The sequence below is a fragment of the Hemiscyllium ocellatum genome, chromosome 26 (assembly GCF_020745735.1).
Source record: "Hemiscyllium ocellatum isolate sHemOce1 chromosome 26, sHemOce1.pat.X.cur, whole genome shotgun sequence".
NCBI lineage: Eukaryota > Metazoa > Chordata > Chondrichthyes > Orectolobiformes > Hemiscylliidae > Hemiscyllium > Hemiscyllium ocellatum.
The window spans coordinates 41,364,849-41,390,167 of NC_083426.1; the positions used below are offsets into that span (position 1 = coordinate 41,364,849).

General features: G+C 40.2%; 1 protein-coding gene across 5 annotated transcripts in view; it reads right to left on the reverse strand.

Annotated features, from left to right (window-relative positions):
• Positions 1-18,602: 18,602 nt before the first annotated feature.
• pacsin1b (protein kinase C and casein kinase substrate in neurons 1b) overlaps positions 18,603-25,319 on the reverse strand; it is a 304,569-nt gene continuing 297,852 nt past the window's right edge. For all 5 annotated transcript variants that reach the window (XM_060845553.1, XM_060845548.1, XM_060845550.1 and 2 more), the window contains one exon: positions 18,603-25,160. In XM_060845553.1, the coding sequence (XP_060701536.1) occupies positions 25,051-25,160 (110 nt within the window). In that variant the 3' untranslated portion in view covers positions 18,603-25,050. The remainder of the gene's footprint in view (positions 25,161-25,319) is intronic.

Here is a 25,319-nt window from a genome sequence, read left to right on the forward strand (position 1 = left end):
AAAGATGTGGTAAAGTTTAGGGAATTCCACAGCTTAGGGTCTAGGCATGTTGAAGGCATTCAATTATGGAATAATGAAAATTAGAAATGCACAAGATTCCAGAGTGGAGGAATGGAACGATTTCATAAGATTGTAGGGCTACAGGAGGATATGGTAGGGAATGCAAGGTTATGGATGGATAAGAACATTTGGGAAAATGTTAGAATCCCTGATTAACAAAGCTGGCAGCAGGATATTTAAATAATCATAACATAATCAGGCAGAGTCATGGTTTTGCGAAAGAGACATCATTTACTTGACAAGTTTAGTAGGATCTAACAACCAGCATGAATAAAAGGGAATGAATAGAGGTAGTGAATTTGATAAGGAGCAGTATAGATGGCTATTGTGGAAGGTAAGAGCTCATGGTGTTGGGCTGTTGGATTAGCATGGATTGACTAATTAACAGAAAATAGAGAATTGGCATAAATTAGTCATTTTCAGATTGACAAAATTAAAGTGGCCCAGCGATCAGTGCTGGGTTAACAACAAATTACAATCTATGTAACTGACTTGGATGAAGGGTCCTATTGCGTTGCAGGCAAAATTGACAATGATACAAAGTTGGGTCAGAAAGCAAGGTGTGAGGAGTCTGCAAAGGGATATATCTAGGGTCAGTGAAATGGACAAAAAATTGACAGATGGAGTATAACATGGGAAATGTGAGGCTGTCCTCCTAAACGAAGAATAGAAAAGCAGAATTTTATTTAAATGGCAAGCTGCAGAATTGTGAGCACAAAGGGATATGTGTGGCTTTGTCAATGAATTCCCCCAACATGAAATGTTAAGTCTGTTTCTGCCTCAATGGAGACTATCAGACCTGCTGAGTAATTCCAGCATTTTCTGCTTTCATTGCTCAAATGGTCACATATAGACAAAGTGGTTAAAAAGGCATTTGGCAAACTTCTCTTCATTGCCCAGACCATTGGGAAGTCATGTTGAGGTTGCACAGGAGAATGGTCGGGCCTCTTCTGGATTACTGTGTCCAGTTCTGGTCACCCAGTTATAGGAAGAGTATTATTAAGCTGGAGAGGGTTCAGAAGAGATTTACCAGGATGTTGCAGGGTATGGAAGGTTTGAGTTATAAAGAAAGGCTGGGAGTTATTTCACTGGAGTGCAAGAGGTTGAGATGTGATCTTATGGAAATTTATAAAATAATGAGGGGTATGGATAAAGTTAATAGTAGGTGTCTTTTCCCTAGGATGAAGGATTTAAATACTAGGAAACACATTTTTAAGGTGAGAGGAGAGAGATTTAAAAAAGGCATGAGGTGCAAAATGTTTATATCGAGGGTGGTTCATGTGTTGAATGAACTTCCAGAGAAGTAGTAGATGCAGGTACAATTACAATGTTTAAAAGACATTGGGATAAGGACACAAATAGGAAAGGTTTGGAAGGATATGGGCCAGGCGCAGGGATGTAGGACTAGTTTAGTCTGGGATTATGTTCAGCATGGACTGGTTGGACCAAAGGGTGCATTTTTGTGCTGTATGACCTGATGATTTAAACTCCCCTTAAATGCATCTATACAGTTTGCCTAGTCACTAGCTACTTTTATTTATGTATTCTAGGGGGAATAGGGATGTTGCTGACTAGATTACCATTTAATGCCCATCCTTAATTGCCCTTGGTAAGATTATGGTGAGCTGCCTTCTTGAACTGCTGTAATCCATGGGGTGTAGGTTCACTCACAGTGAAATTAAGGTGAGAGTTCCAAGGTTTTTACCTGACAACACAAAATGAATGGCAATGTAGTTCCAAGTCAGAATGGCTTATAGCTTCTCCTTACAGCCTTCCTTAAATAAAGGCACAATATTAGTCCTCCAGTCCTCCGGCACCTCACCCCTAGTTATAGATGATACAAATATTTCTGCTAGGGGTCTCACAATTTCCTCCCTAACTTACCAAAACATCCTGGGATATACTTGATCAGGTCCTGGAGATTTATTCATCTTTATGTTTTCTAAGATCTTCTAAGACACTACCTCTCCTGTAATGTGAAGTATTTTGAAAATATCAATATTTATTTCCCTGAGTTCTCTATCCTCCATTTCTATCTCCACGGTAAAAACTGATGCAAAATATTCATTTAATACCCATTCCATCTCCTGAAGTTCAATGCATAGACAACATCGTTGATCTTTAAGGGGCCTATTCTCTCTTCAGTTGCTCCTTTGCTCTTAATGTACTTGTAGAATGTCTTTGGATTATTCTTATCCTTATTAAGATTACAAAGAGGGAGTTTAATTTGAAAAGATGTGAGGTGTTGTACTTTGGGAAAATAAACACGGGCAGGACTTATACAATTAAAAATAGGGTCCTGGGTAGTGTTGTAGAACAGAGAGACTGAGAGCTTCAGGTACATAATTCTTTGAAATTTGCATCACAGGCAGACAGGGTGATTAAGAAGGTGCTTCTTGCCTTCCTTGCTCAGGTCTTTGAGAATAGGAGTTGGATTGTCATGTTGAGGATGTACAGGATATTGGTGAGGCCTCTTCTGGAGTACTGTGTCCAGTTCTGGTCGCCCTGTTATCAGAAGGATATTATTAAATTGAAGAGGGTTCAGAAAAAATGGAGGGTTTGAGTTATTAAAAAAGGCTGGATAGGCTGAGACTTTTTTCCCGGGTGTGTAGGAGATTGAGGGGTGACCTTACAGAACTTTATAAAATCATAAGGGGCATACATTAAGTGAATAGCAAAGGTTTTTTCCATAAAGTGGGGAAATTGAAAACTAGACGGCATATTTTTAAGATGAGAAGAGAAAGATTTTACAAGGATATGAGGGGCAACTTTTTTACACAGATGATGGTTCATTTTTGGAATGAACTGCCAGAGGAAGTGGTGAATACAAGTACAGTTACAACATTTAAAAGACATTTGGATAAGATTATGAATAGGAATGGTTTGGAAGAATATGGGCCAAATGCAGACAGGTGAGACTAGTTTAGCTTGGGATCATGGTCGGCATGGACTAGTTGGACAGAAGGGTCTGTATGACTCTCTGACTCCTTGAGGGATAGTGGTGTCCCTAAGGATCTGCTGCTGTCTTTTTCCTTCTAACTGGCAATTGTCATGAGTTTGAAAAGTGCTGTTGACGGAGTTGCTCCAGTACATATTGTAGATAATACACATTGTGCCAGTGGTAAATAACGAATGTTTAAAGTGTGGATGCAACTCCAATCAAGCTGTCTGCTATGTCCTGGATAGTGTCAAGCTTCATTCATATCCAGGCAAATGGAGAGTATTCCATCATACTCCTCACTTGTGCCTTGTAGATGCTGGTCAGGTACTGGGGAAACAGCAGGTTGGTTAGTTGCTGCAGAATTCCTAGTCTCTGGCTTGCTCTTGTGGCCATAGTATTTATACGACTGGTCCGTTTCAGTTTCTGGTCAATGGTAAATCTTAGGATGTCGAAAGTGGGAGATTCAGCAAAGTTCATGTTACTGAATGCGAAAGGAAAATGATTAATTCTTTATTGTTTGAAAGGGTCACCGCCTGCCACTTATCTGGCCAAACTTGGAAGTTATCCATACCTTGTTCCATAAGTATTCCATATGGAACTTCTGATCTTGTGATGGAAGGAATGTCATTGATGAAGCAGCTGAAGGTAATTGGGCCTAGGACACCACCCTGAGGAGCTCCTCCAGTGATGTTCTGGGACTGAGATGAATAACCTCCAACAACAACAATCATCTTTTTTGTGTTAGCTATGTCTCCAACCAGTGCAGAGATTTCCCCATGAGTCTCATTGCCACTATTGTTCAAGTGCTGCCTCGATGTCTAAGGTAGAAACCCTCACCTCAGCTTTGGAGTTCAGCTCTTTTGTCCATTCTCAGACTAAGGCTGTAATGAGACCAGAGTTGAGTGGCTGTGATGAAACTAAAACTGAGCTTCAATGAGCAAGTTCTACCTGATAGCACAATCAATGACATTTCCATCACTTTACTGATGATTGTGAATAGCCTGATGGGGACAGTAAATGGCCAGGTTGGATTTGTCCCATTTTTTGTGTACTGGATATACCTGGGCAACACACCTGGAACACCACTTCTCACTTTTCTCCCCCACACTGAATGGTGGCATGGTGGCTCAGTGGTTAACACTGCTGCCTCGCAGCACCAGGGACCTAGGTTTGATTCCAGCCTTGGGCGACTGTCTGTGTGGAGTTTGCACATTCTCCCCGTGTCTGTGTGGGTTTTCTCCAGGTGCTCCGGTTTCCTCCTACAGTCCAAAGATGTGCAGATGAGGTGAATTGGCGTGCTAAATTGCCCAGAGTGTTAGGTGCATTAGTCAGAGGGAAATGGGTTTGGGTGGGTTACTCTTTGGGGGGTCAGTATGGACTTGTTGGGCCGAAGGGCCAATTTCCACACTGTAGGGAATCTAAGCTAATCAACCATCCTTTACTACAATGTTTTCTCTCTGTCTTGAAACCAGCTGAAAAATAACTCTGCCACTTTTCACTGATTCCACTTTCTCAAATCTTATTCATCAATCTATAATGAGACACTTTACTGAAAGCCTGTTTTTAAAATGTCAGATAAATTACATCTACCATGATCCACATTTCTTGTTATCACCTGAAAAAAAACTTCAGTAGCTTTGGTGGTCAAGCAAGAAATTCTCGTTTTAAATCCATGCTCACTATTATTATTTATTTCTCATTTCTGAGTGTACTTCTATTCTTTCCTTAAGCAAGGATTCCAGTATTTTTCCAACCACTATGTTAAATTGATTGATTTATATGTCCCTAGGTATGTTCTATCCCTCTTCCTAAATACGAGTTACATTAGGAATGTACCAATACTCTTGCTCTTCCCCTTTTTCTACTGAATTGATAAACAAGAGCAGCAATGCTTCTGCTATCTCTTTCTGAGATTATTTTCAATACATAGATTCAATCTATCCAGACCAGAGGCATTGTCCTCTTTGAGTTTGATTTGTTGGTTAAAACACATCCTTTTCAATTTTAAATGCATTTATGTAATTAATCATTTTATTATCCAATGCTTTGTCTACCTATTCCATGCCTGATTAATACAAGAGGGAAATAACTATTTAATAATTCTGCCATCTTTCTCTCTCATTACCTCTCACGTACATTAATGGACATCTTTCCGATTTAGCATTTTATTTTCCTTCTTGCTTTGTGTGTAGAATACTTGACTAGTTTGTTTAACGTTCTATGATTAATTAGTTTTGTAGTCTCTCGTTGCCTTCCTAATTTTGTTACTTCTCTCGCAATCTCTGCATTCTCTCTTTAAATGCTGCTTTGTTGTCTATGTACGTGCAATGTCATTGACTCTTAACTGTCCACTAAAATGGCATAGCAAATCTCTCAATGGTGTCTAAAGGCTAGTCTGGTAAAACTAATGAAACTGGACAGACCAGCCAACATTGATCCAGCTACAGGGAATAACACCAACACACACAATCTAATCGATCATGCAAAACCACCCTAAGCAACATTTGGGGCCTTGTGCCAAAATTGGGAGTACTGTCTTATGGACGGTCAAGCAACAGTCTGACAATCATTCTTATGGATTTGCACCTTACAAAGCCCCAGACCACCATTGTGATCCCCAGACAAGTCTTGTCTCACCAACACAACACTCAGCAGTGCAGCTCAGTGACTAACTTTGGGAGGAAGTTCCTCTGGGAGTCCTTGACACTGACTCCCAACCCTGTAAAGTCTCGTGGCATCAGGTCAAATATGGGCAAAAGAGACCTCCTGTTTATCGTCACCTCCTGCCACACCCCCTCAGCTTACTAATCAGTTCTCCCCCATGCTGAACACTTATTGCCCATTCCCTAAATGCCCTTGAGAAGATGATGGTGAACTGCCTTCATGAGCCACGGCAATCTGTATGATATTTGTACACCCACAGAGCTCTTAGACAGGAAGTTCCAGAAAAGGAACAACGATACATTCCTTATTCAGGTTGGTGTGTGACTTGGCCAGAAAAATGCAAGTAGTGTTGTTCCAATGCATCTGCTACTCTTGTTCTTCTTAGTGAGTTATTATACTGCATCATATATTTGGCTGCCGCTATGTGTCGGTAGTGCAGGGAGTGAATGTTTAGGGTATTAAATGGAGTGCCAATCAAGCAGAGTGCTTTGTCCTCAGCTCCTTGAATGCTGTTGCAGTTGCACTTATTCAGATAAATGAGGAGTATTCCACCAGCTCCTCATCTGTGCCTTGTAGATGGTGGACAGTGCTGCAATATTCCCAGACTCTGACTTGCCTTTGCACAGTTTTGATATGATTAGTTCAGATCAATTTCTGGTCAATGGCAATCTGCAGGATGCTAACAGTAGGGAATTCAACAATCAAAATGTCATTGAATATCAAGGGTTGATGGTCACATTCTCTCTTGTTTGAGATAGTTATTGTTTGCCACTTGTGTGATGTGAGTGTTACTTAGCACTTACCAGCCCAAGTACTAGATGTTGTTCAGGTCTTGTTGCATTTGGACACAGACTGCTTTGGTATCTGAGGAGTCATGAATGGTGCTGAACATTGTACAATCTTTGTAGAACATGCCCACTTCTGACCTTATAATGGAAGGACAGTCATTGAAGCGGCAGCTGATGATGGTTGGGCCAAGGGCACAACCGTGTGGAACTCTTGACTGATTTCCTGTGGCTGAGAAGATAATGACCGTAACTTTTGTACTGGGTAAGGCTCTAACCCAGCAGAGGGTTTCCCTTCTGATTCCGATTGTCTCCAATTGTGCTCGGTCACCATGATGTGAAGTGCAGTTTCTCTCATGCCTCCTCAGGTTTAGCTCTTTACTCCAATTTGGAACAAGGCTGTTAGAACGTACATTTACACCATCTAGCTCCTCAAGTCTGCCCTGCCATTCGAAAACATCATGGCTGATTTACCCCTTGCTTCAGCTCCTTTCTCAGGCCATTTCCTCATTGTGCCTAACTCCACAATAGTTCAAAAATCTACCTATCTCCTCATTAAATTCCTCCATTGATTGAACCTCCACAACCCACTGGGATAGAGCATTCAAGGCATTCATTACCCTGAGGAGAAGAAATTCCTTTGCATCTCAATTTGAAATGAGTGCCCCCATTTATGCAACTTTGTCTCCTAGTTTGAGGATCCTCCACTCAGGGAAACACCTCCTCAACAACTACCCTGTCAAACTCCCTCAGAAGCTTGTATATTTCAATATGATCAGCCTCATTCTTCTAAGCTCTAATAAAGCCCTGACCTGTTTAGCCATCTGTGATAAATCAACTCTGTAACCTGAGGAATCAGCCTTGTGAATTTATTTTGAACTGCCTCCAATGCTAGTATATCCTTTCTTCAATATGAGGACTTAACTGTATAAAGTAGTCCGGGTGCGGTCTGACCAATGCTGTGTACAGTTGTAACAAGACTTTTCTACTATTAAACTCCAACCCCAAGCAATAAAGGTCAAAACTCCATTTGCCTTCTTTAATACTAGCAGTATCCCAAATACTTCAATATTGCTGCATGTGCAAGCTAACATGTTGTGTTTCATACAACACCCCCTCAACTGCATTTTTTAAAACCTTTCTTTTCATTTAAATAGACCACAATTTGATTCTACTCTTAAAGTGCATGACCATTCATGTTAAATTCCATCTGCCTGATTTTGCCCACATACTCAAACTATTTGTATCTCTTGCAGATTCCTTATGCCTGCATGACAACACAACTTCCCACCTATTTTTTGTATCATCAGCAAAATTGGATACCTTACACTCAGACCCTTTTCCCAGCCATTAATGTAGTTAGTAAATTATCGAATCTCTAGGACTGATGGCATTCCACTGGTTGCTTGCTTCCAAACTAAAAGAAGTCCCGTGAATCCCAACTCTGTCCTCTGTGTGTTAACAGATCTTTGCTCATGCATTATCCCAATAGTGTGAGCGCCTATCTCGAGCAATGATACTTTAAGTGGCACCTTATCGAATGCATTCTGAAAGTCAAAATACACCACGTCGATCAGTTCCCTTTTACCAAAGAATCCTCTGAGGATAATTTACAGATTTGTCATGATTTGCCTCTCATCTGACCACATTGACATTGCTTGACTGTGATAAGCTTTTCTAAATGTCCTGCTGTTTCTCCCTTAATAACGGACTGTAGCAATTTCCCCAATGACAGATGCTGGGCTAAATAGTCTATAATTTCCTGCTGTCTCTCCCACATCACTTAAGTGTCTAAGTCTTTCCAACTCAGACTCCAGTTCATTGACACTTTGCAGGTACGTTTGTTCAGCACAGTCTCACTGATCACATCTCCCACATGTTGCTGTCCTGACATACAACATAAGAACATAAGAACTAGAAGCAGGAGTAGGCCAGCTGGCCCTTCAAACCTGCTCCACCATTCAATAAGATCATGGCCGATCTTTTCATGGCCTCAGCTCCACTTTCCCACCCTCTTACTATAACACTGAATTCTTTCACTGTTCAAAAATTATCTATTTTAGCTTTAAAAGCATTTACTCTGGAAGCCTCAACCACTTCACTGGGCAGGGTATTCCATAGATTCACAACCCTCTGGGTGAAGGAGTTCCTCCTCAATTCAGCCTTAAATCTGCTCCCCCTAATTTTGAGGCTATGCCCCCTTGTCCTAGTTTCACCCACCAGTGGAAACATCCTCCCTACTTCTATCTTATCTATTCTCACCATAATAGAACTTAGAACATAGAACAATACAATGCAGAACGGCCCTTTGGCCCTCGATGTTGCACCGACCTGTGAGCTAATCTAAGCCCATCTCCTTACACTATCCCATCATCATCCATGTGCTTATCCTAGGATTGATTAAATCTCCCTAATCTGGCTGAGTTAACTACATTGGCAGGCAGGGCATTCCACGCCCTTACCACTCTCTGAGTAAAGAAGCTGCCTCTGATATCTGTCTTAAATCTATCACTTCTCAATTTGTAGTTATGCCCCCTCGTACAAACTAATGTTATCATCCGAGGAAAAAGACTTCCACTGTCTACCCTATCTAATCCTCTGATCATCTTGTATGTCTCTATCAAATCCCCTCTTAACCTTCTTCTTTCCAATGAGAACAAACCCAAGTCTCTCAGGCTTTCCTCATAAGACCTTCCCTCCAGACCAGGCAACACTCTGGTAAATCTCATCTGCACCTTTTCTAATACTTCCACATCCTTCCTGTAATGGGGCGACCAGAACTGTACATAATATTCCAAGTGTGGCTGCACTAGCGATTTGTATAGTTGCAGCATGACATTATGGCTCAGGAACGCAATCCCTCTACCAATAAAACCTAATACGCAGTATGCCTTCTTAACAGCACTATCCACCTGGGTGGCAACTTTCAGGGATCTATGCACATGGACTCCAAGATCCCTCTGCACATCCACACTACCAAGAATCTTTCCATTGATCCAGTACCCTGCCTTCCTGTTATTCTTCCCAAAGTGAATCACCTCACATTTAGCTGCATTGAACTCCATTTGCCACCTCTCAGCTCAATTCTGCAGTTTATCCAAGTCCCCCTGCAACCTGTAACATTCTTCCACACTGTCCATCACTCCACCGACTTTAGTGTCGTCTGCAAATTTACTAAACTATTCACCTATGCCTGCGTCTAAGTCATTTATAAAAATGACAAACAGCAATGGTCCCAAAACAGATCCATTAGTAACTGGACTCCAGACTGAATATTTTACATCAATCACCATTTGCTGCCTTCTTACAGAAAGCCAGTTTTTAATCCAAATTACAAAGAGACTCTCAATTCCATGCCTCTGCACTTTCTCTACCTGCATACCATGTGGAACCTTATCAAAGGTTTTACTGAAGTCATGCTCACCATGTCAACTGCCCTACCCTCATCTATATGCTTGGTCACCTTCTCAAAAAACTCAATGAGGTTTGTGAGACACGACCTGCCCTTGACGAAACCATACTGACTATCTGCAATCAAATTGCTGCCTGCTAGATGATTATAAATCCTATCTCTTATAATCCTTTTAAAAACTTTTCCAACAGCAGATGTATGGCTTACTGGTCTATAATTACCTGGGTCACCTTTACTGCCCTTTCTGAACAAGGGCACATTTGCAATCCTACAGCTCTGTGGTACTAAACCTGTAGACAACGGCGACTCAAAGATCAAGACCCAAAGGCTCTAACACCTCCTCCCTAGCTTCCCAGAGAATCCTCGGATAAATCCCATCTGGCCCAGGGTACATGTCTACTTTCACTCCTTCTAGAACTGATAATACCTCTTCCTTACTAACCTTGATCCTTTCTAGTCTACTACCTCATATCTCATTCTTCTCCTCTATAATATTCTCCTTTTCCTGAGTGAAAACCAATGAGAAATATTCATTTAGCACCTCTCTGATCTCCATGGGGTCCACACACAACTTCCCACTTCTGTCTTTGACTGGCCCTATTCCTACCCTAGTCAACCTTTTATTCCTCACACACCTATAGAAAGCTTTAGGGTTCTCCTTTATTCTATTTGCTAAAGACTGCTCATGTCCTCTCTTTGCCCTTTTTGACTCCCTCTTTAAATCCTTCCTAGCTAATCTGTAATGCTGTATCACTTCATCTGAACTATCTTGTCTCATCGTCACATAAGCCTCCTTCTTCCACTTAAGAAGAGATGCAAATTCCGTAGTAAACCACATTTCCCTATCCCTTTCCATTGGTAAACTAAATGTAACCTAATTATGGTCACTCTCTCCAAAGTGCTCACCTACCACTAAATCAAACCTGGCTCATTGACAAGCACCAGATCCAGTGTGGCCTCCCCTCTTGTTGGACCTTCGACATACTGTGTCAGGAAACCCTCCTGCACACATTGGACAAAAACTGATCCATCCGACGTACTCGAGTTGTAGCATTTCCAGATTAGAGTCGTGCTGGAAAAGCACAGCAGGTCAGGCAGCATCCAAGGAGCAGGAAAATCGACGTTTCGGGCAAAAGCCTTTCATCAGGAATAGCATTTCCAGTCAATGTTGGGGAAGTTAAGGTCCCCCATGATGACCACCCTGTTCCTTTCACTCCTACCCAGAATCATTTTGCCGATCCTCTCCTCTACATCTGTGGAACTCTGTGGAGGCCTATAAAAAACTCCCAGCAGTGTGACCTCCCCTCTCCTGTTTCTAACCTCAGCCCATACTATCTCAATAGACGAGTCCTCATCAAAAGTTCTCTTAACCACTGTTATACGGTCCTTGACTAAAAAGGCCACACCTCTTATATGTTTCTATAAGATCCCCCTCAATCTTCTAAATTCCAATGAATATAATCCCAGTCTACTCTGTCTTTCCTCTTATGCTAACCCACTCAGCTCCGGAATCAACCTCATGAGCATTCTCCAGTGCCAGTACATCCTTTCTCAAGTAAGGAGACCAAAACTGCACACAGTACTCCAGGTGTGGCCTCACCAGCACCCTGTACAGCTGTAACATAACGTCCCTGCTTTTAAACTCAATCCCTTTAGCAATGAAGGACAAAATTTCATTTGCCTTCTTAATGACCTGTTGCATTTGCAGCCAACCTTCTGTGATTCATGCACAAGGACTCCCAGATCCCGCTACACACCAGCATACTGCATTTTATTTTACCATTCACGTAGTAATTTTTTTTTACTGCTATTCCTACCAAAATGGCTGACTTTACATTTATTAACATTATACTCCATCTCCAATTGCCGACTCACTTGAACCATCTATTTCCCTTTGCAAAGTTCACAGTCCACTGTACGCTTTGCTCTACCACTCATCTTAGTGTCATCTGTAAACTTTGACACACTTCACGTGGTCTCCAACTCCAAATCATCTATGTAAATTGTGAATAATTGTGATCCCAACACTGATCCCTGAGGCACGCCAACCAGAAAAGCACTCATTTATCCCTACTCTTTGCCTCCTGTTAATCAACAATCCTCTATCCATGCTATTACATTGCCAGAAACACCTTGTATCTTTATCTTATGCAGCAGCCTTTTGTGCAGCACCTTGTCAAAGGTCTTTTGGAAATCTAGATATACCACATCTCCTGGGTCCCCCGTTGTCCACTTTGCTCATAATGTCTTCATAGAATTCCAGTAGATTAGTAAAGCATGGCTTGCCCTTCATGAATCCATGCTATATCTGCCCAAGAGGATCATTTCTATCTAAATGCCTTACTCTGTCATTTCTTAGACTCACCTTATTTTACCAAATAAAAACAAAATAGCTCAAATGCTGGAAAATTAAAACACTGAATGTTGGAGAAACTCAGCAGCAAGTGCAGCATTTGTAGCAAGTCACAGAATCAATGTTTCAACTTCGGGTTGACTTATTCAGAACAGAAATGGATTGGAAAATGTTCATTTTTAAGATGTTTGCTATGGATGGAGGAGGGAGCAAAGGGAACAGATAGGCTCGGTACAAAAGACAATGGGATAGTTATGGTTGTGAAAGAAACAAAGAGATGTAAATGGATATAAGTTAAGGCACAAAAGTAAGAGAATGGGACTTCTCAAGTGAAAGTAAAGCAAACAAACCTCGAATGAGTAAAAGCTGTTATGACGGTGGGGTGGGGCACCTAGGCCATCCTCTGAGGCTGTAAAACTAAATATTAAGCAGGAGAGGCTACGAAGTGCCTAATCAGAAAATGAAGTGCTGTTCCTTGAATTTGCGCTGAGCGTCATTGGAACATTGCAGCATTCCATGACAGTAAGGTGGTTTATTGAGATGGCAAGCGACTGGAGGTCAAGCTCATTCCTCAGGACAGAGTGGATGTGTTCCATAAAGTGGCCACCCTCTCTGTATTTGTTCTTATCAACGTAAAGAAGACCACACTGTGAGTAGCAAAGACAGGTGATTAGACTGAAAGAAGTACAAGCAAAATACTGCTTTCCAGGAATGTGTTTAGGGCCTTGGACCATGAGTAAGGAGGAAGTGAACAGGCAAGTATAATACTTCTGTGCTTGCATGGGAAGGTGCCCTGGGGGAAGGAGGAAGCGTTAGCAGTGATGAAGGAGTGGACCAACATATCACGAAAAGAACAGTCCCTGTGGTATGCTAACAGTGGAGGGGATAGGAAGACACCTTTACTGGTGGTATTCTGGTGGAGGTGGTAGAAATGACAAAGAATTACGCTTTGAATGAAAGACTAGTGGGGTAGAGACTAAAGGCAAGGAGAACCCTATTGTTGTTCTGAGGAGGAGGGGAAGGGTTGAGGGCACAAGTATCAGAGATATGTTGAACACAGCTAAAGACTCTTTCAACAACAGGCTGGGGGTCATGGAGCAGCAGAGTCTCAGTTGAGGCAAAGGGAAGTCCTGTCAGAGGCAACCCAGTGAAAGATGATATTATCAGAACAGATGCAATGGAGGCAGAGAAACTGGGAGAATGGAATTGAATAGAATCCTTGCAAGGTGTGAGGTAGTTTAGTGGAGGTAACTGTGGGAGTCAGTAGGTTGGTAGTGACACTGGGGGACAACCAATCCTCAGAAATAGAAACAGTGAGGTCAAGGAAGGGAATGGTCAGAGATAGATCAGGTGAAGTTGAGAGAAGTCATAGAGCTGTACAGCATGGAAACAGACCTTTTAGTTCAACTCATCCATGTCGAACAGATATTGCCAGTATTTTGCCCAAAACCCTTTAAACCCTTCCTATTCATATACCCATTCAGATGCTTTTTAAATGCTGTAATTGTACCAGCATCCATCATTTCCTCTGGCAGCTCATTCCATACCGTACCACCCTCTGCGTGAAAAAGTTGCACCTTTGTTCCCTTTTAAATCTTTCCCCTCTCACCTTAAACCTATGTCCTCTAGTTTTGGACTCCCTCACCCCAGGGAAAAGACCTCAGCTGTTTACTCTATCCATCATGAAGAGAAACTGGTTAGATCCTGAAAACTAAAAATTGTGGAATCGTTAGAAAGGAAAATACAAAACCTTAAAATTCACCAACCAATCACCTAACTGTATGCCTAATGCCTTTGTATTACACCTCTCCAGCCTTGCTGTCTCACACTGCCTCTCTTCGGCCACCCCTCATTTCTTGAAAGACCAGAGCACCCCCCCTAAGGCCATAAGAAATAGGAACAGATGCAGTTCATTTAATCCCTCAAGCCTTCTCTGCCTTTTAATATGATCACAGCTGAATCAATATTCCTCATGTCCAGTTTTCTGAGTTTCCCTATAACCCTTGATTCCCTACTGGTCATGAATCTTTTTCAGCCTTAAATATATAGAAGGACTTTGCTCCCATAGCCTCTATGGCAAGGATCCAAAGGTCCCTTCACACCTGGGATCAACCTAGTGAACCTTCACATTTTCCCACATTCTATTTCTTCTGCTTAGTTTAACGCCAACACACTTCATCAGTCTACATATATTTAGCAAGTGTGGGAAACATCAGATAGATTTGTTTTTGAAATATTTTTCCCCATTGTTAAAATTGACTCATGACTCTGAACTTTATTTTCTGAATTAGTTTTAAGTCAGTGAAAATTCTAAACTCTAGTCAAGATTGCATGTAGCACTGAATTTAACTCGAACCATCTGCTTATTACTGACAGCTACACAGTTAATTAATCAAGCAATTGGGTATGCAGGGCCCTATCATTTGGTCTTTGCAATTTTGTCACTATACAGTAAATACAGGAGGTCTGCTTATTTCTAGTGTTAAGTCCAGATTGATTGATTAGGAGTACAATAGAGACCTTAACTCAAAGAATTCGGTGAATAAGAGCACTTGGTGCAGTGAGGGGTGAGGTGGGAACAATTCTTTAAATAGATAAAAACTGCAGAAAGCTGCAGCACAAAGGCACTTGCGGGGACTTGTGTCTGAAACACAAAGCCAGCACATAGGAGCAGCAGGTAATTACAGAGGCTCATGGAATGCTGGAGTTGAAAAGCATGGCGCTGCAAAACCACAGCCGGTCAGGCAGCAACCAAGGAGCAGGAGAATCAATGTTTTGAGCAAAAGCGCTTCATTAGGAATGGAGGGAGGGGTTGCTGAGATAAATAAGAGGGTGGGGATGGGTATGTGGAGAAGGTAGCTGGGAAGGTGATAAATACATGAACGTGGGAGTGATGATGGTAGGTCAGAGAGGAGGGTAGAGCAGATAGGTGGGAAGGAAGATGGACAGGTTGGACAATTCAAGAGGCTGGTGCCGAGTTGAATCTGGGAAGAGGTGGGGGAGACAAAATTTGGAAACTAGTGAAGTTAGTGTTGATGCCATGTGGTTGAAGTGTCCCAAGGTGGAAGATGAAGCATTCTTCCTCCAGTCCTCAGGTGGCTTGGATTTGGCAGTGGAGGCAGCTCAGGATTGCCTGTCCTTGGTGGAGTGTGAGGGCGAGTTGATGTGGTTGGCCACTGGACAGTGGGGTTGTTTGGTGTGCGCCACAGATATGTTCTCTGAAACTTTCCACAAGTTGGCATCTTCGTCTCCCTAATGTAGAGGATTCCCAAGGTATAATGTTGGTTCTTGTTTCAAGAGGGTTGGAGTATAAGAGTAGGGAAGTCTTACTGCAACTGTAGAAGATGTAATGAGGCCATATCTTGGGTACTCTGAGCAGTTTGGTCCCCTTAATTTAGGAGGCATTACTTCTTTGGAGGTAATTCAAAGAAGGTTCAAGAGGATGATTCCACATAGAGAGATTGTCTTATGAGGAAAGGCTAAGTAAGTTGGACTTCACTCCCTGGTGTTTAGAAGAATGAGAGGTGATTTCATTGAAACCTATAGGATTCTTAAGGAGCTTGACAGGGTAAATAGTATCCCCCTCATGGGAGAGTCCAGGACCAGAGGGCATGGACTCAGGATAAAGGGGTACCAATTTAAGCTGGAGATGATGAGGAATTTCTTCTCCCAGAGGATAGTGAATCTATGGAATTCTTTATCACATAGGGTTGTAAAGGCTGGGTCGTTAAGTATACTCAAGGCTGGGATGGACAGAGTTTTAATCAGGAAGAGAGTGGGAAATGAAGTTTAGAAATATCAGGTCAGCCATCTTCCTGTTGAGTGACAGAGCAGACTCAAAATGACTGAATGATCTATTCCTGTTCCAATACCTTATGCCTGTGATTATATAACAACGATAGAACATTTCCATCCTCCACTGGGCTTGTGTTGCTCGCCATTAAGGATTTAGAACAGAAATGGAAAATTCACTAGGCATCTATGGACAGGACAGGCAAGTCATTGCTTTAAGTGAAGCCAGGCATTTTAATAAAATCAGAAAGAGTTTTTTAAAAAAATGTAAACTTATTCCCAAGGTCATCATAGATGGAATTACCTGTAGAATTTCTGTCAAGAAACTGAGGAAGATAGAAAATTCAGGGCAAGAATGAAATCAAAACAAGTTTGAGATTGTTACCATGTGATTCAACCCAAGCTGGTAAAACAACACATCATTTTTCTTCTGAACACACTAAATCATTGGTCTGAATATTAGCGTTAAAACCTTCACAAAATATAACTTTTGAACTTAATCCCTTTGTTTTCTAGTTCTCATTTCCCTGGTCTTTCTGTCCTTTAGCTAATGATGATTGGTCAAAGCTAGCAGTCCAAAAATAGGTTCACAATGAATCCATCGTTGATTTACCACATCATTCAATCTTCTTTCCACTGTCACTCTCAGGAATGCAAACTTAAATTCTTTTTGAATTTTGGCTTCCTAGTCTCACTGAGGGTCACTGGATCCAAAACTTTAACTCTAATTTCTCACCTCAGATGCTGCCAGACCTGCTGAGCTTTTCCAGCAACTTCTGTTTTTGGGTCCCAGTCTCATTATTGCTTTTATTTGTATTGGAATTAAACTTCACAATATAATTCAAATCAATGGAAAATTTTTTAAAAATGGATACAGTTGAAAAGCTGATGTCAATTCGCTAGGAGTTTTTTCTTGACATAGCTGGCACAGACCCAATTTCTTTCTTCTTTATTCCCTTAATGGGAAAGTACAGAGCAGGCATTTTCACAGCCTCTTGTAGGATGGGGGTTTACTTTGCTGATGTATCTCTGACTCCAGCCATTTTTCTTAGGAGTGGGTTGTGCTGCCAGCAACCCAATTTCAGGTTGTCAAAAGTACTATTTGTTAGCACTTCCTCTACAAAACAATCTTTTAATGTCAACAGGTAACCACCATGTCATCATTTGAGTACTTGAGAAAAGTGGCTGTATAACTGGGTGTTGGAATTACATGACACCTCATGGATTTAGCAACTTTATCAGCACCTACTTGTATTCCTATGTCAGCCACTTGCCATCAAATGAGAATTTCCTGATATCTCTTATAGCGCTGGACCTGATGCAGTGGCAGCTGTTTCCCTGCTGATGATGCCACCCCCGTTGCATCCCCATTACTGTTGTTACCCAGCCTTCCTCAGCAGCGCTCTCAATTGAGAGATTTATTTGGGCTATACCGTATTCAGCTCCTCTTGCCTATATTTACCTGGTGTCCCAATTGGATATCAAATTTTGAGGCAAGTTTATTGCCTTTCCTAAAATTTCACCAGAAAATGCATTATTTCATGGAGGTCTGATGATCCCAGTAAAATGTAGCTTGATGCCGTGCTCATGAGACAGAAATGGTTTGTTACGTTAATTTATTTATAGATCCCACCTTGACTTATATATTCTGTACTGTTTCCTCCTGTTTCCTGGCTGGTTTAGGTGTTTGCAATTTACAGTCTGGAAACGATCATACTCAAACATTGTGCTTTCATGCACAAGACGTTGCTGCATTTCTTTTTGAATTTTTTTTTAAGAATTAGAATCCCTACAGTGTGGAAACAGGCTCTTCGGACCAACAAGTCCATACCGACCCTCCAAAGAGTAACCCACCCAGACCAATTTCCCTACATTTACCCCTGACTAATAACCTACACTATGGGCAATTTAGCACGGCCAATTCACCTAGCCTGCACATCTTTTGGATTGTGGGAGGAAACCAGAGCACCCAGAGGAAACCCATGCAGACACAGGAAGAATATGCAAACTCCAAACAGACAGTCGCCAGAGGCTAGAATTGAATCCAGGTCCCTGGTGCTGCAAGGCAGCAGTGCTAACCACTGAGCCACCATGCTGCCCCAAATCTGAGGGGGCAAAAGGCAGATCAACAGCACACGAGGGACCACTCAGTACAAAAATTTAGAATTGCCCTGAAACATGAACCTTTTATTTCTTTGAGATGTTTATTAAATTGATCTAAATTCTTAAATTATAAGAAAGAGACTTCAGTAACAGGGAAACAAGACTGGGCCAGCTTTGATGAGGGGCCCACATTACTATTGACTTGATGGGCTAATGATCACTTTTAAAAAGATTTTCATTTCACAAGCACAAACTGAAGGTATGTGCTCTTTCCTTCACCACTTTGTTTTATCGCTCCATGATTTTGTTTGTAAATTCATAATTCAATCACAAAACACTAATGCAATAAAGTTCTCAGCTGCAAGTTATGATCAGTGCTGGATAGAGGAAATATAAAAAAGGCTAAAATCCTTACATTTTAAGATGAGTAATAAAGGTGGCAGAAACTCTTGGGGCATTAGTCAGCGTAGAAAAATAAAAAGGTTGTACACATCCATAAAATATTCTCTTTATTGATATTCTTTTGAACGGAGTAATTGACAAAAATCCGCAGGTATGTTCAATAAAGATGTCTACTTTCCTTGCCAAAGTGGAGCAGACAACAGAAGGAAGTTATCCACAAGTAATCAAAACTGTAACACTCAGGCATGGCTGTTCCACTGTCTACCTAACATGACTTGCTAACCATTCCGCCATTACAAATCTTCAATATTCTGGAATTCATCATTATTGATTTCGGTAATTTGTAGAATTCAACCAAAGACAAGTTCGAGAAGAATCACCATTTTTGTGGGTGTGCTGGGTGGGGGCAGAGGAAGAGGGCAAAGTTTACCCTCAAACAGTGAAAGGCATCTACATCAGGCAATAGCCTAAGAATAGAATCACTATTCAAGAAGTTATTTTTAGAAGTCCATAAATTGCTCAATGAATTTTTTAAAATTATGAAACTGGGAGCTAAATTAACCACACAATGCACTGTGAATGTTGAAGTGCATTTCTTTTAATGTATCCTGGAAGACCGTTGAACATAATGAATGGTTGCTGTTGTTAGGATCGAGTGTAGTTATCATAAGAGAATACAAATTGCTGCAATACATGGAGATACAAAGATGACACACATTAGATGTGGCCTGTACACCAGCATTTTTACGGCAATTAGCACTTGCTAGCAAAGACAGTACCACTCACAGTCAGGGAGTGGACCACACAATTCCTGCAGTGAAAGATAGTGTATTTGGCAGTCTAAATATAAATAGAAGCGTCTTGAACATTAAGTAGATACTTTCTCAGCCTTCCTCCAGCTTTGATCGATGCCATTTGGTACAGGTATATTTTATTTTGAAATAATTTTCAGATTCTGGAACATTCAAAAATGACAACTCAACAAAACTGCTGTCTTAAAGAGATTTATAAGTCACTTCATAACTCAGCTTAATATTTGATTGTTCTTTCCACTGGCTCGGTAAGCACTCTATTCCACTACTGTAATGTCAATGTGACACATGTGGTACTGAGGCAGGACCCAGTGGCACTCCCAGAATCCTATGCAAACAAAAAACTGGAACAGTCTCCATATCACATACGAATATGGCTCAATCACAGTTCACATTAACAGCAGGTATTGTTCAAACAGGCACTACATCAGTAGTATCAACTTCCAGCTAAAGCATGTAAACACAGGCTTTAAAGGAAGGGAGCATTCACTTCACAACAGTGAACGTACAGAGGAAATTCAATTCAAACTTATGCACATAGTACAATCACAAGATACTAGTTAAATTACAGAGTCATATACACTGATTATACAACAGCATCATATGCAACTTTTATACATGTATTTGGAATTGAATTTGCAGAATGGTATATCAATACATCTAACTGAATGTTGCACTGCCACATGTCACTACATTGACATACAAATTGACTTCATGAATTAAGCACTGATACTGCCTTTTCCATTTAATAAATAACTTGCATCGCGCACAGACTGCGCATTAAGCAGAATGGCCAGTAGCAGATATTGGAATGTATCCCAGATCACTAATGGTGTCGCTATCAACCTGTTTCCATAGCTGTTAAGATAATTCTTAAAATAGACAGAAACCTGGATTTTAAAATAAACTCCCATTATCACCCTTTACTTGGTCTTGCAAAGAATGCACAGGCATTAAATCAGTCTTAATGAAGTAAACCTCGTAACGAGTTATTATCTGATATTGAATGTGGCAAATGGTGGCAACCCAATTGTCAACTGGTAAAGATAGGGGGCAAGGTACCCCTGCATAGAACATTCATTCTAATATAAACACTCAGAAATTCCAAATGTTGCATACATGGTTGCTGAGATTTGTAAAGGTATCACATTTCTTAATTTGAGCTGCACTTACACTTTTGCAAGGGTTAGTATCCTTTTAATATTACATTTTCTTTATAGATTTTTGCTTACAAAATACTCTGCTAAATATACATTTTTTTAAACCAGCTGCAACTTTGCTTTAAACAGGGCAAAGTAGAGAATGAAAATTTCAATAGTGCAGAACCTCCTTGAGTCAACTCCAGCTATAGAAGTTACAAACCATTAAAAATCTGAAATCTATTTAACTTGGGTTCTTATACCTAAGCCCGCATGACAGTTATATTCAGGAAGTAGTAACAACGTATTAACATTCTTGAAATCAGCTACACTATATCATAGGGATTGGGTGTGAAGTTACTCAGAGTGTATTCATCCAAGAAGGTTATTACCTTCAAGGCATAGTCTCATACCATTTCAGCTTCACACAAGCCCACTCAGAAACAACTAATGAAAAGTTTGCAGTTGGTCAAATTGGTACTTGTTCTCCTCTTAGTGAAGACTAGAGTTGACCATCCAATTAGCAATCTAGACATTTATAACAGAACAAACATTTAGGTCGATCTGCTCAGGAGTTAGTTTTTCCAGATTAGTGAGCAATGGGGAATTCACAGTAGATATCATAAGCCTGGCACATCCAAGAACAAGAAACAAGAACCAAGATCTACTCAAATTCATGGCATGGAATTTTTAAAATAAAACCTAAAAAAAATCAGTATGTCTGTTGTGTAATGTGGCAAAGAAAAATACTCACGTTTTAGCATATTTTAAAACCTCAGAGAAAGGTTTAGAACCAAAAGGAGGTTTTAGGGTTACTAAATTGATTCCTTTTGTAAAATACTATCTGCCAACACAGTCACTTTCTCAATTCAAAGTCTGAAACTTGAAATATCTTTCGATTTGTTAAAGTTCTATAATTTCATATTGCTACGGTATTTACAATGCTTAATTGCTGGATAATTCAGATTTTTAAGCAGATTAAATAGCTGCACTGTTAGAAGTGTAATGCAAGCGGGTATTTACTACACGCAATCAGTGAGCACCAGACGATTCGACAATCTAATGCTTCATATGGGATCTCACCTCCCTCCCAATCACCCTGAACGTCCAATAGCCGCTGATTGACAACTCACTCCAATAGCAACAGTATTTCGAAGAACAATAGTTTTCATGGGCACATTCAGACAGGTCACAAAATAGCTACTTAACTGTTAATTAGACATCACAATCTAACTACAAGAGCACTGGATTCACTGGTCTCAAAATTAGACATGTATACAGTCCCAGGCCAAACAAATAGATAGCTCTTATATTACATTGAACAAATAGCTACGAATGGTGGGGAAGCAACTTGTTTGCTCACATACAGAAATTTCACAATTCATCCATTAAAAGGTGTGTGAATGATACATAATTAAGTTTGACAACATGATCATATGTTGCATTTGGAAATTGTCCATCCAATTGTGCTTCCGACGTGCAGTATAACACACTCATGATCCCCAAAATCGGGTGTGAACTTGCTGCGTCACTCCTATAAAAAAGCACTCATGGATTACATGTGGAACAGACAATGTGTCTCTGTGCAGAAAGCCAGTGAAGATTTGAATTTAATTAGGGAATGAATAAGTTGGAGAATGAGTGACAGCATGTGTGAATAAATTCAGGAAAGAAACAAACTTTTAAACAAGCTTGCCTACATACATATAAACACTCAAAATGGGAAAGTGTTTTGGCACTAACTTTGGCTGAGAAAACTGGGAGCAAGTGACCAAAACAGAATAAAAAATAAAATGAGACAATGAGGTAAAGTATGACACAAACTCGGAGTCTGACAATTCGTGGGATTGTGTAGGGAGTTGAACTGGTAAATCAAAATGGATCTCTCACACATTAAGTGAAGTTCATTAAATTTTCCTTCCTTTATTTCCTAGCTTAAAAAGTGAAATCGTGAAACCTCATCACTGCTGTAAATTAAGGATACAAATATTGGACTCTATTAAAGAACAAATCTTACATGTAAATAAGCTGCTGAGTTGGCGATAAGTACTGGGATCAGCCACTGACATCTGGGTCTCTGTCCTAATAAAATTGTCACATTTCCCACACACACTTACTTTCTGACTGGAGTCAAGTGGCAAGGGAATGTTTAAAAAACTCTAAGTCATCGATTAAAGAGCAACATCCCTTTCATTTTATCCATCTTTAGTAGACAAAGTTAGAGGTTTAATAAAATTAGAACTTCCACTGAACATGGTTTCATTGAATAGCTGTTAAAATTCAATTCAATCTTTCATGAAATTGCTAGGAACTGGAGTGGGGGGGGGGGAAACTTTAACTGCAGCAATTGGAGTCAGCATGCTTGTGCAAGTTTGCTCCAAAATGAGATGCCATCATTTTATACGAATGTCCAGTCCTTAATTCTTGTCTATATAAAATACACAGAAAAAGAGAGAGAAACATATACACTTATCCTTGTTGCCTCATTTGGAAAAAGCTGGGTTTTGACATTCACCATGATTTTTTTCTTCACCATATTGACTATACTAAATTATTAACCTAATATACAGTGAGATAATTCAACCTCAACCATAAAAGACTTACATAACATTTGTTTTAATGTCTACAAGGTGAGAGGCAAAGCATGGGACTGAAAACCTGTCCATTAGAAAGGTCGAGTCCAATACCTTAAGAAAAAGAATTGCAGAGAAAAAAATACAAACAGACTTTTGATATAAATGAGGAGAAGTGGGGAAAAAGGAAAGAAAGGACTTAGATATAGAAACAATTCTCAAACATTAATACTTAGATTTAGCTTGCTTTAATTCACTACGTCAGTACTTTGGGCTAGGACTGCATTAATTCCTTAGGTCGCAGTGTTTTCGTTTTAAAATATATTACATTTTCCAAAAAAAGATGTGATCGCTTCAGGAAGTTTGTGTAAAGGTCACTGGAGATGTCGAAAATGATAGCCATTCTAGAATTGTGACAACGACGCCGTCAATAAAGGGTTAGATGTTTACTCAGTACAACGAAGGCTGAAAACACGAGAAGGTCCGAGTTTGTATTTTCAATAGTTCTGTAGCACAACTGAAAAATGAATTTTGTTTCTCACTGAAATTATGCAGCTAGATTGCTAAGTATTTCCTGTTTTTAAGCTCAGATTTCAAGCCTCAACCATATTTTACCTTTTGTATTTGTGCTTGCTTTTACTTAGATATTTGAGCCCTCTGGTGACAGAAGCCAACAAGTGCAGTAAAACCCTCACTGATCCATCAATTTTACTTTGGGACTTGGACATTGAGATCACAAAGACTCATCTTCAAGCCTTTCCTTTCAGTGGCGGTTACTTTTCAGCTTGAGTTTCATTGAACTAGACACCCAGACCTGTAGGCATAACAGTGATACTCTTCACTAGATTTACTACACTAAATATATTTTTAAAAGTGTCCCCAACATTGCAATGCACAGAAGCAAAGGAAATTCAGTTAATAGCAATACCCAATTCATTCGCCACAATTCCTAACAAGATAATGGCTATCTTTTTTTAAAAAAGATAATTACTTCAACATTTAGATTAACATTTCATCCATTGCAGCAGAATTAATGCACTGACAATTAAAATAGTGGTCAATGATAGACAACATAATTACACCACACTAAATCAGCCTACTTTAGAATCAGAGTGTTTCTACATTGATTATTTTTCCTTTTAACACATATATAGCCAGTTGTATCATTACAGTTTTATCAATTTGATAATCGGAATTTCATTTACTTTAACTACCCAAGTGCTGCAAATAAACAGGTGCACAAGTGATTGGGTCCTTTAATACCAACCAGTAGATTCAAGATCAAATACCTTAACAACCAATGTTACACTCTCTAATGAAGCAGCAAAAATCTTTGGGATCCTATCGGACAAATCACTGCTCAATGAGGTAAACACAGTCATTTTCATTGGATCAATGAGAATTATTGGGTGCAAGGAACAGGACAGAGACATTCCCATGAATGGCCATCAATTGAAATTGCAACAGTCAAAGAGTTTTGTCAAAAAAATCTCACAAAGATCAACAAATAAACGCAAAGTACCAATGTCTAAAGTAGTTGGTGCGTGTGCGCGCGCGTGTGTGGGTGCGCGTATGTGCATGTGTGTGGATGAGACTGATTTATTGATTATGCACAATTAAGGGACTGACAATAGAAAAATCAAAAACATGAATCCAAGTGAAATAAATAGTGTGTGTGTGTAAGATTGATCAAGGTGAGGATGGAAATTTGGGCTTAAGATGAGGCTTCCTGATTAAAAACAAACAGGGATAACAAATGGGGTGCCACTGCAAGAACCGAAAAGAGCTCACTTTAAGTTAAATAGGTTTCTTCTTAAATAGATATTCTTACATCGACCATTAAAGGATACAGTCTTTTAAGCCCACAGATGAAAGCATGATTTGCACAAATGATAACAGGGCACTACTCTACGAACAAAAAGTACAAAATGAAGTTTGTCAAATCACAAAAACTGCATTATCTAGAACACATATATACAGCAGCAGCAACTAGCTCAGCAAGTACAATGTGCTATCAGATGACCTCGACATAATTGGCTGGATATAAACCCAGCTGTCCATTCTCCAGGCGTCCTTTGCACCAGCCCTGCTCATCCTCATCTTCGATCTTTGTTAAGAAATCACCTGAATTTGAAGGGGACAAAACAAGTAATTATAATTCCATTCTATGAAGCAGAGCTTCTTCCCTCTGTATTGTCATCAACTCACTTTCAGCAATTTGATACATGAAAAATTTCAAAACCCTAATTGTGCAAGGTCAGGACTGATTAATGGCAGATTTGT